This window comes from Arachis duranensis, chromosome 8, assembly GCF_000817695.3.
Source record: "Arachis duranensis cultivar V14167 chromosome 8, aradu.V14167.gnm2.J7QH, whole genome shotgun sequence".
Classification (NCBI taxonomy): domain Eukaryota; kingdom Viridiplantae; phylum Streptophyta; class Magnoliopsida; order Fabales; family Fabaceae; genus Arachis; species Arachis duranensis.
The window spans coordinates 38,823,012-38,833,877 of NC_029779.3; the positions used below are offsets into that span (position 1 = coordinate 38,823,012).

Genomic DNA, 10,866 nt, shown 5'->3' on the forward strand with positions numbered 1-10,866 from the left:
CCCTAATTCGCTTCTTTTTCTCTTCTTTCTCACCTTCTTCCTCATTGCCTCCTTTCTTCCTCCATGCCTCCCACCCCAACCACCGTCTCACCTTCTCTGTCCCTCTCCACCGCCTCCATTCCTTTGTCCTTTCTTGCCGCCTCTTCTCCTCTTCCTCTTCCTCCTCCTCCTCCTCTCCACTGCCTTTACTAAATCCACTGTCGCCGTCTCTGTCGTGCCTCCCTCTCTCTCTCTCTCAATCTGCCTCATAGATCTACCTTGGTCTCTCCGGCTCTTCCAATTTCGCCTCCGCTTCTCTTCTACAATTCTTCCGCCTCTCTTTCACGTTGCCAGATCCATTTAGTTCTCTATTTTTTTAATTCATATATTATTTATTTATTTTTCATTTAAATGTTGATTGAAAATTGTGTTTATATATTAAATTAGATTGGATCTGAATTTTTAATTTATTATGTGTTTATTATTATTAATAGTTGTAATTTGTATTGAAATAGTGGTAGAGAGGTGGTTATGGTGGTTTTATTCTTGGTAATTTGAACTGAAATAATGGTAAAGAGGTGGTGTTGATGGTTTGTGGCAGGGATAACATTGTCATTTTATTAAAACGATAAATTACAAATAGTGTTATGTCCTTGAGTACCAAACAAGTTCTCAAATTTTATGTGTCATTGTGTCTATGTCATTTTGTGTATTTGTGTCTGTGTCTTATTTATCGCCACCCACTAACCAAACGAAGCCTGAGTGTGTTGGTGGCGTGAGGGACTGAGGGGGTAACTCGAGTGGGGGTGGGAGATTTTTTTTCCCTTAACAAATCAAAACGACAACGTTTCATATGAATCATTCGATTTTCAAACCAGTCCAACCGGCAAGTTATCGGCCGGTTCAGTAATTTTCTAGCGGTTTTGTCATCAACGGTTTTAACAGGAGGATCGAATTGTTTTCTAATTAAATTGGTTCGATCGATCGATCTGGTCCAATTTTTAAAACATTGCTACTAACTGGCTCATTGGTTGTGATTGAAGAGCTTTACAATGTGTGTCAATTTAGATTGATCGAATGATCAATTCACTTATCCATTTAGGTAAGTAGCAGAAGTTTAAATTTTATTTATATATGCTTGACTTTGAAAAATTTTAACTTTTGGTGGGTGCTTTTCAATATTATAGTGTTAGAGGAAAAGTAAATATTTTCTTTTATATGTAAAAGTGGCTACGTGCAAGAAGACAGCAAGAAAAAATAATACTTTGCTACCTAGACACCAAGATGATAAGGCGAAACATGATGGTAGACAAAATTATGAAGGATCCGTTCACATGCTCGACACAAATGTCACTAAATACTCTCATATAGAAGTTACAACTTAGATATCTAATAACTTACGTACAAATTATTTTTCTTTTATTTTTACTAAAAATACTATGAAATTAGTTCTAAGTAGATTATAACATATATGTGTATATTTCCATCACAAAATTAACTATAGAATAATATTAGGAAAAGTACATGAAACTAACTCCTAATCAACTAAAAATGAAACAACTTAATTAATTATAATTATATTAATTAATTTTAAATTTAAAAAATTTAAAATTAATTAAATAAACTTAATTAAAACCTATAAAACCTTTTTTTTCTCTCATATTAACATATCTACTTCCAACAACCATACACATAAAACTCCTCTCTCTCATCTCGTCAGACCCTCTTCGTTAGAAGTGAGCATTTTTAATGAAATTGATTTTCCATATCGGTAGTTTCTATCATTGGTGGTGGAAAAAGGGAAATTGATCTGTATACCTATATCTTTGGAGCTGATTTGGTTATTTTTTTCTTAGTTGCTATTTTTTATCAGTTAATGATGAAAGTTAACAGTGAGTTTCTTGAAGTCTATCAGCTTGAAGATTAGTTTCCAGAAGATTTTGTTTTAGTTTTGATGGTATTTTTTTTCATTGAGACTCACTTTTTTCAGTCTCTCATATTTATATAAATTCACATCTATCTATTTACTCGGGGAACGAACTTAACCTGCAGGTTGTCTTTTTCTTGATCGTACTTGATCGCATCATATACCTATGTTCATTTGCAACAATGAAGGTTATTTTGTATTTATTCAACCTTATTCTCTTCACATATTTACAGGAATTGTTTGCTTGAAACTAGTTAGAAGATACATCATTGCGGATAGGTTGAAATATAAAAGACTTCATAGTAAAGGCGTTGATTCCTCCATGGCGAGTGAAGGTTTCAAGCAGCCGAAATAATCTACCATAGTTTCAAGTGAATGAAGATTTTAGATCATGAACAATTATAAAAATATAAAAAAAATATTTATTTAATATGAAAAAAAACATCCTAATGTTTAACAAAAGAAATATCCAATTATATTTTGACAAAAATAATTAGATATCTATAAAAATTAAAAAAAAAATTTATGAAATTCTTAAAGAAATAGAAATATTCATATTTGCAATACAAAAAAATTCAAAAAATATATAAAAGAACATCCATTTAGTATGAAAAAGAAATATTTTGATACTTAGTAGAAGAAACATCCTAATGCCTAGCATAAGTACCATCCACGTAGAGGTTTTGGATTCACCCAGAGGCATTTGGCTGGTTTTTGGCTGATACCCTCTTGGTTCCTTAGCATTGTTGATAATATTATAATTATGAAAATATTATTAGAGTCGTTAGTAGTTGGGAGTTAAGTTAATAATGGCTAATAGTTAGTAGATGGATATTTATGAGATTAGTTGGTAATATCCCTACTTGTATCATGTCACAACTCTAACACAACAACTTCACACATAATATTATCTTCTTATTTTACTCTTCTCCCAGAAATTTAACATGGTAGCCTCCTTGAGAAGAATAAACTATTAGTTTTTCGGGAAAAATTATCATACTTTTTTTTTATTCAAATATTTTTCATCCATAATTTTTTTTTGTTCTTGTGACTGATTTAATACTTTCTTACCTCACCAAATAATCTATTCTTTTTGTCTTGTCCTTCTGAGTCCAACGGAACCAAAATTATGGTCATTGAGAGCTGAAATGCGCCTTCACGCGCCTCTCAAAGTTGGTTGTCATTGTCACTTCTTTTTCTCTTCTTCTTCGTCCCTTTCAATATTTTTATCACAGTAAAAATTTAATTACAAAATCTAATATGGTATAAGGACTAATTAAAAAAAATATAAAATTTAGTTAAAAATTTGGTGAAACTATAGAGACCGATATAATAATTGAACATAATAATAATAATATTTATCGATGTTTCATCTAGTCGAGCATTCATCACTAATGACAAGTTTCAAGTCTAAGTTTTTAGGTCCCTATATAGAAATCAAGATATTGATGGTATATTTTTCATCTTAGGATAATTGATTAGGAAAGATTTTTGGCGATTCCGAGTTAGAATGCCAATAGAGGTTAAATCTTTTTTCACCTTCTAGAGTAAAGAAAAAAAAAGAAAGTATCGTGAAAAAGCTTTTAATTTAAAATACATTTAGGGGTGAATGTTGATCGGATCGGATATAACTAAAATTTCGATTCGATTCGATCCGATCCACATATTTGCCAATCAGATCGGATTAAATATTAAATATATTTTTAAAAATTTATTTTTATTTAAAAAATCAATAAAATCTTTTTTTATTCTTTTAAACATATTTATTTTTAAAATAATATTAAACATATTTTCTTAAATAATAAAAAAATAATACAACATATACGATAATTATTAGTTAAAATAAAATATAAAAAATATTTATTTATTTATTTTTGCGAATTTGCGTAGTTCTTGCATGGGGCGGGATAGCCCTAGCTGTGAATTTGCGCACCAAACCTATTTTGGAGGATTACTCTCTTAAAACAACCATAATCAAATTTTTTGGCGATTTGATTTATTTTTTATTTTTTGTTATCATTATCAATATTTTTTTATTTTAAGATTTTAAAGTTTTGTAAGAAAAAAAAGTAAAAATAATAACATTTTATTTTATATGCTTATCCTTTTTTTCTTTACAAAATTCTTGAATAGAAAATACTACTTAAAATAAAAATAATAAATAAAAATACGAACCAAACGTAACCTAATATGTCATATTTTCAAGTCATCTTTTTCCGTAGAATGGTTTTGCTATCGATGTTTATTAGGCACAAAATAATGGGTTTAATGAAGTCATTATTTTACTTTTCAAATAGTGACGAGGTCTTCTAATGGTAACCTTAATAATTCTGGTAATTCCCCAAAAGCAAAAATTTTAAGTGTATTTTGTATTTTTGAAAATGAATGTATATATTTTTTTTCTTTGTTTAAAAAATTATGAAAGACGATTTAGTAGAAAAATTCATTTTCCTTCTTCTCCACTAACAGTTTAACAAAAATGATTAAGTAATTAGTTTATTCCTCCACTCATTTGAAATTAGCTCTTTCTTTTTTTTATAAAAAATAAAGAAACTAAAACCCACAACTTTTAAGTAAATATGAAAACTGATGTCATTTGAGTTATAACTCATTAACAAATTATATTTAAATATCTTTTGTTCACATCCATCAAAATCTACTTAAAAATACATAACTTTAAGAATGAAACCGAATTGACCTGTTTAATTCAGGAGTCAGGACTCCAAAGAAAAAAGCCATTTGTGAATAAATCAGTCAAAAACTAAAAAATTAGTTTAAAAAAACCAATAAATTAGTCTAACCGATCCAATCGTTTGACAGCTAATAAGTTTTAAATAATAAAATACAATTATTTTTTTTTAAAATATATTTTATATTTAGAAAAGTATAAGTAGAGAAAAAAAATAAACAATGTGAACAATTGATATATCAAATATTCAATTTACTAATTATGCGAATGATTATCCTAATATTAAAATTTAGGTAAGTAATTTGAGGTGTAATATATTTTTATTTCATTGGATCAATTTTAGAGTCACAAAAGCCATTGTCTACCTAGCAAAGTTCTTTATATTTTAATATATTATTTTATTATATTTGATTCGACCTGATTAAACCTCAATTTAACCTTTAAATTTTTAAATCTTTAACTGCATCGGTTCAACAACCTGTTCAATTTTCAAACCTTGTAAAAATATAATATGGATTACTTAAAAATCCCTATGGATGGTTCAACATAAAGGACTCTTCATTTGCATATAGATCTTCAAATGGATTCAAACTCAGACAGGAAGCACGAAACTGGATAAGCCAAGCGCATATATCATCATCAAGAGTCAAGACTAGCCATATTAAATCAGAGAAAGGAGCAACATTTTTCTTTTTTCCCATAGATAAAGGAGGAGCAACATAAATCATGAAAAAGTAGTGAGATTGCAATACATAGGAGTAAAGGCGCACCACCTGCAATGAAAATTTTGACCGCTACGCTACTCTCATGTCTTATGAGAACCTTAACAACTGAAGATGATGAGGTCTATGCTATACAAGATGGGGAAATAATAGAATTCTTCTGTGACTTCAGCTTAACACAACAACATACTCTGTACTTGCCTGGGATCAAAACACTGCTGATTAATTCTCTAAGCCTTATTCACACGAATTTTTTGCCCTTCTAGTGACTGCATTCAACAGGTCATTAGACAAATAGCAAATCACTGTCAGTTATAGTATTTAGAAGCAAAATAATCACCTATTCACATTAATGTCAATCTACAAAACCCAATCCAATGACCAGATCAAAGCATGGTAGGATATTAAGTCATCTTAAGATAATAAGAGAAAAGAACTTGTATTGTAACAGATAACCAGATAAAGGAACAGGATTAGTATTGTTTATGCAATAACTCGGGAATACAATGAACTGAAAAGAAAATTCTAGTTAGATGCAACTAGTAGAATTTTTTGATGAAGGAACTCAACCTCTACATTTTATTAAGATGGCATATGCAAAGCATTTTTGGATGATTCAGCTTGCAAATAAAAGAAAAAAGCAGTAAAAACTTACGGCATTGTTGAAAGACAAGATTGCTGCTTCAACATCTTCATCAGAAGAAAAACTAACAAAACCATAGCCACTCGATTTTGAGGTCCCCGGAACCCGTGAGACCTTGGCGCTAAGAACTTTTCCCTTCTCAGAGAAAAAAGTTTTAAGCGTATCTGATGTTACTGTCTTGGCCAGATTTCCCACATATACCTTGTGGGGGCTGTCAACAAAGTTGGACTCCTCGGCCTGAAGGAAAGATGTATCTACTGTTGATAAAGGTTTTTCGGTTATATTTACCTTGACCTCACGTCCTCCGATTTCCTGTAAAAGTACACGAGTCCTTTAAGAAATCAGCGTCTTTTGAGATTTTTTCCCTTAAAAGGTAAAAGGATTCTGCAATATAACTTACAGTGCCATTAAGTTTCTCAACAACTGCATTTGCGTCCTCAACAGTTTTCATCGTAACAAATGCAAAGCGACGACTCCGTCCAGAGTATTTATCATACATAACCTATGAACAAGACACGGAAAGTTAATGACATACCTGAGCAATCCCACATGGTGTGATGCAGAGACAAATGACTCCATATATATAATAACTGGCTATGTAAATGAAGCTCTTAAATTACTTCATACGGATACATGAACATTGCACCTATAAACATACAATTTTGAGTATTTTGATAGCACGGATTTAGTGCAAGTCCTTCATTGCATTGTTATGTTATATTCATATTGTCAATATGAATTTACAGTCATTCTGTTGAGAAGCTTAACATATGGTTGATGTCTCATTGTTTTTATTCTAGAGACTTGTTAGTTACTACTTACTAGTACTACTCACAAATTGACAATATCTGTTTTTAATCTTCAAGTCACACTTAATAAACCAATATGGATCTGAATCCTGCAATTAGAATTCACAATATCTATATCTTGTAAAAGAAGTCTATCTCCTAAAACTGAATAGAAAAAGAAGCTACCCCATTTTCAGATTCATTTGAATAAGCAAATGAGCATGGAGTCAACAAAAATGTTGAACAAGAAATATGAAGTCATACATTACCAAGAAATATGAAGTTCCTAACCAAAAAAGTGTATACACAAAAGCAAAAATGATTACTATAAAGAGTAAACAAAATTTTATTACTTTGGAAGTCCTGAGAAGTACTCTTGTCGGATAAATTGGTCCTCTATCATTTTCAATAAAATTTTTAATGTGTATTGAATAAATAAGTCCCTACAAATTTTATTATAAGATAATTAGATCCGACAAATACCTTGATAAGATAAATTATTTGGACTATATATCTTCAAAATCGATTCAATTGAAAGTATGAATTTTAGTTGAACGAAATGATATCCAACAATAAACATATCACACACAACTGAAATCTATATTCGACTATAACTGCAATTTCGTTAGTGTAAATCTTCACATGCAAAATGACGGAAAGGTAAATTCAAAGAATGTAGACAATTTTAGCTCAGGAAAGATTTATGAATGCACGAGTTGGCTCACAAAGATGAAGAATGCTTGAGCCGTGAAGAAAAGACGAAAATACCTCAGCTTTCTCAACAGCGCCATGCTCTTCAACGATGTTCTTGAGCTCATCGTTGGTGACAGTACGAGGAATGTTGCCAACATAGAGCCTCCTTGCAGCCTCCGATTTAGGGTCCACCGATGTAGTGACCGCGGCTTCCTCTGCGGCCACCGCAAAGGGTCTCCGATTGCGTTTAGAAGGCACCAACTTCAGAGAAAATGGCTGCGAGAGATGGGTGGCGGGTTTAAAGTATAAGGTTGAGGACGAGGAACTTGGTGATGGGGCTGCCAGGGACAGAAGGTTCGGTGGTGAGAGCATAGAGGTAGCCATTGTTGTGTGAATTATGAAAAGAAATTAGGAAAGCAAAGAAGGAATGGAGGTTTTTGCTGTTTGCAGCGTCATCAGAGGTTTTATCCTTTTATCCTTCTAGTATCGGAAATGATTATTGGTGGAGTACTGGAGCATAAAATTGAGTCGGGTTAACCCATATAGACTCAAATAAATAAGTGAATAATATTTGAGAGTAGAGAGTAAAATACAAAACTGACCATGAAAGATTATAATGTCAATAAATTTAATCATAAAAAAATTAAAATTAATTTGTAATTATTAAAGATGAGGTTTTATAGATAAAACAACCCAAATATTAAAAATTTATCTAAATTTCTGAAATTATTTCCTATTTTAATTTAATCGCTCTCTCAATATCTTCAAAAAAAGGTGAGAACACGTTTTTGTAGATTCTCAGTATGGAAAAAAATATTATCAAAATAAAAAAATACTTGCAAATAAAAAGAATTTCATTATAAAAAATTAAAAACAGTTTATCTTTAAAATATTCTTTTGAAAAATTTTTATGAGAAAATTTACTTTAAAAGCTCATAAAAAAACTCCTCTAATTTACAAATCAATAAGTTGAATAGTTTAAAGAAATGAAAATGACCAAAGATCTGCCTAAGGACTTCCTACCCAAAAACTTATATCGCTCGTTGCTTTTCATCCAATACATAATTTAGAGAAATAAGACAATACTTAGTCTATCCTACCTCAACATCCATCAGTACATATCAGAAACAACTCTTAGCGTCACTACCACCAGTATGAAGGATTTCTCACTAATTCAAATACAAGAGAGACAAGCAAATAAAACACAAGTATATTCAAGCAACTTAATTAGCACATAGGCATTTAATATGCACAACTAAGCAAGCCATGACAAGTAGCAAAACTAAACAAGTCAAACAAATGTAAATGATGCATGACTGCCTTATGGCAGATGATATCACCTGTCGGTTATACAACCAAATCCGATATGTCGGTAGCGAATCCTGGACAAGAACACCACAATACGGAGCAAGTGGGACCAAACCGTAACCTTTGCATCCTACCCCCGTAATCTGGAATAAGTGGGACAATCTCAACCCTTGCTTCTTACCTAGGCGGTGTTACAGGGGCTTTGGCAGCAACGCAGGTGGCTTCCTTCCTTTCCCGTTGCGTCGTCTTGCTCTCCTCCGGCAGCAGTGGCTTGAATGGCAACGGCGATAGCGGCTCAGCGTCGTTTTCCTTCTCACGTGTCTTCTTCCTCCGCGACGGCGACGGTGAAATGGCGACAAAAGCGACACTTAGCATCTCCTTTCGGCGACGTCAACACAGACCTCACGACGACGACGATATGAAACAGGACACGACAGAACGGCAATGATGAAGGCTTCTCCCTCCTCGCGTTCGGTCTCTCTCACGTGTCTCCCTCTCCCTTTCGCGACAGTGACAGCGATGGTGGTACCGAGTTCCGCTGACGTCGTCCTCTTCCTTCCACTCTCCTCTCTTTCTAGTTTCTAATTCCCCCTCTTCTTTTCTTTCTTTCAGCGGTGGATGTGTGTGTTTACAGCGAAGTTAGAGTTAAGATTTTAATTTTTTGGAAAAAAAGATAGTGTAGATATTTTCAATGAAATTAGGGATATGGTTAGTAATTGAAAACCAAATATAATACAATTTACTTATCTTTGAAAAAATACTATTTATTTGTTACCTTGTAAGTTTTTTTCAATTGAGTATTCTAATTTAAAATTAGAGATAAATAAATTAATTCACTTTCAATTCATAAAATCAAACTAAAATTTCAATTATTTAAATTTAAATAGTCAAAACTTCGTTATTTTTAAATTTCTAAAACTTTAATTTATAAATTGGATAAATACTTTATAATTATAAAATTAAATAAAATCTTAATTTATTTCAAATTTGGTTTATCAAAACCTGATTCATTAAATCACTCTTAATAAAATTTTTGAAAATCAAACTTTAGTCCATTAAAATATATTAAAACTAGTTCCTAATCTAACCTAAAAAAGTTTGGGTCTTACAATCGTCTAATCAATACACACTTATTCATTTGTTTAAACAGTTAAAATTTGAGTTTGTAACGAAGAGGGATGGGAGAGGAAGAGTAGTAGACAGAAAGAATGAACTAATAAGTAAAAATTTGAATTTAAAAATTAAAAATTGCTCTCATGTCATGTGAATAAATCAGAAGATATTATTCATGTGCAACGCTATCATAGTTGTAATAATGACATCTGATCGTGTAAAACCCAGTTAATTAACAGCTAATTAATTCATAAATGAGAATTTATTCTAGAAAGTCTAAAATGTGATTTTTATGGCTAAATATGATAGAGGAGATTGAGACGAGAATTTTGGTACCAATTTTATAGAATTCGGACCAAGATTGGACCAAACGGGCCAAACCGGGCCAAACGGACCCAAAGTGGGCCCTTGGCTCAACATAACTTAACCAAAACCCTAGTTTTCAGCACTCTCTCTCCTCATTTGTTACACACACAAGCTGAAATTAGAGAGAAAGGGAGGAAGAACACTCTCCCAAGTTCTCTCCCTTGGTTGATCTTCAAACCACCATAACTTTTGATCTAGAGCTCCGATTGCCGCTCCGTTTGCGGCCACGCGTTCACTGCGGAGAGCTCTACAAAACCCATACAACCAATCTTGAGGTAAGCCACGTGTTGCTGTTCGAAATCTCAGCCCTTATTTTCGAGTTTCATGGGTGAAATGTTGAGATTTTGGGTTCTTTGATGTTATAGGACCCAACTCTCTTGAAGGAGAAGGTTAATCTTGTCTCCTTGGATCTTGGGTGTGGTAAGGTTCTCAACCCTAGTGTATTTTGTTGTTTTATGATGCTTGGGTTTTGAGATGTTGTGTATGGGTATGATGATTGTGGCTTAGGTTGTGTATATGTGAATATTGGAGCTTGATTGGTGATTTTGAAAAGCTTGAAAAAGGATTTGGTGGTGAAAAATCTGTTCTTGGAGGTGTTGAAGCCTTGAGAGCTTGTGGATAAGTGGTTTAGAAGTGCT

General features: G+C 32.2%; 1 protein-coding gene across 1 annotated transcript; it reads right to left on the reverse strand.

Annotated features, from left to right (window-relative positions):
• Positions 1-5,256: 5,256 nt before the first annotated feature.
• On the reverse strand, positions 5,257-7,939 carry LOC107462681 (30S ribosomal protein 2, chloroplastic). The gene is made up of 4 exons (XM_016081309.3): positions 7,517-7,939; positions 6,361-6,462; positions 5,973-6,272; positions 5,257-5,586 (listed from the first exon to the last, which is right to left on the reverse strand). Exons 1-4 carry the CDS (start codon positions 7,823-7,825, stop codon positions 5,548-5,550), a joined length of 750 nt encoding a protein of 249 aa, XP_015936795.1. The 5' UTR covers positions 7,826-7,939; the 3' UTR covers positions 5,257-5,547.
• Positions 7,940-10,866: the final 2,927 nt, after the last annotated feature.

What these genes read in the sequence shown, in the direction of transcription:
- LOC107462681 (XM_016081309.3), bottom strand. Translation starts at nt 7,825, where the DNA reads ATGGCTACCTCTATGCTCTCACCACCGAACCTTCTGTCCCTGGCAGCC. An exon ending in GCGCTGTTGAGAAAGCTGAG is followed by an intron (nt 6,463 to 7,516) that starts GTATTTTCGTCT and finishes TCTTGTTCATAG; the next exon opens with GTTATGTATGATAAATACTC. An exon ending in TTGAGAAACTTAATGGCACT is followed by an intron (nt 6,273 to 6,360) that starts GTAAGTTATATT and finishes GTACTTTTACAG; the next exon opens with GAAATCGGAGGACGTGAGGT.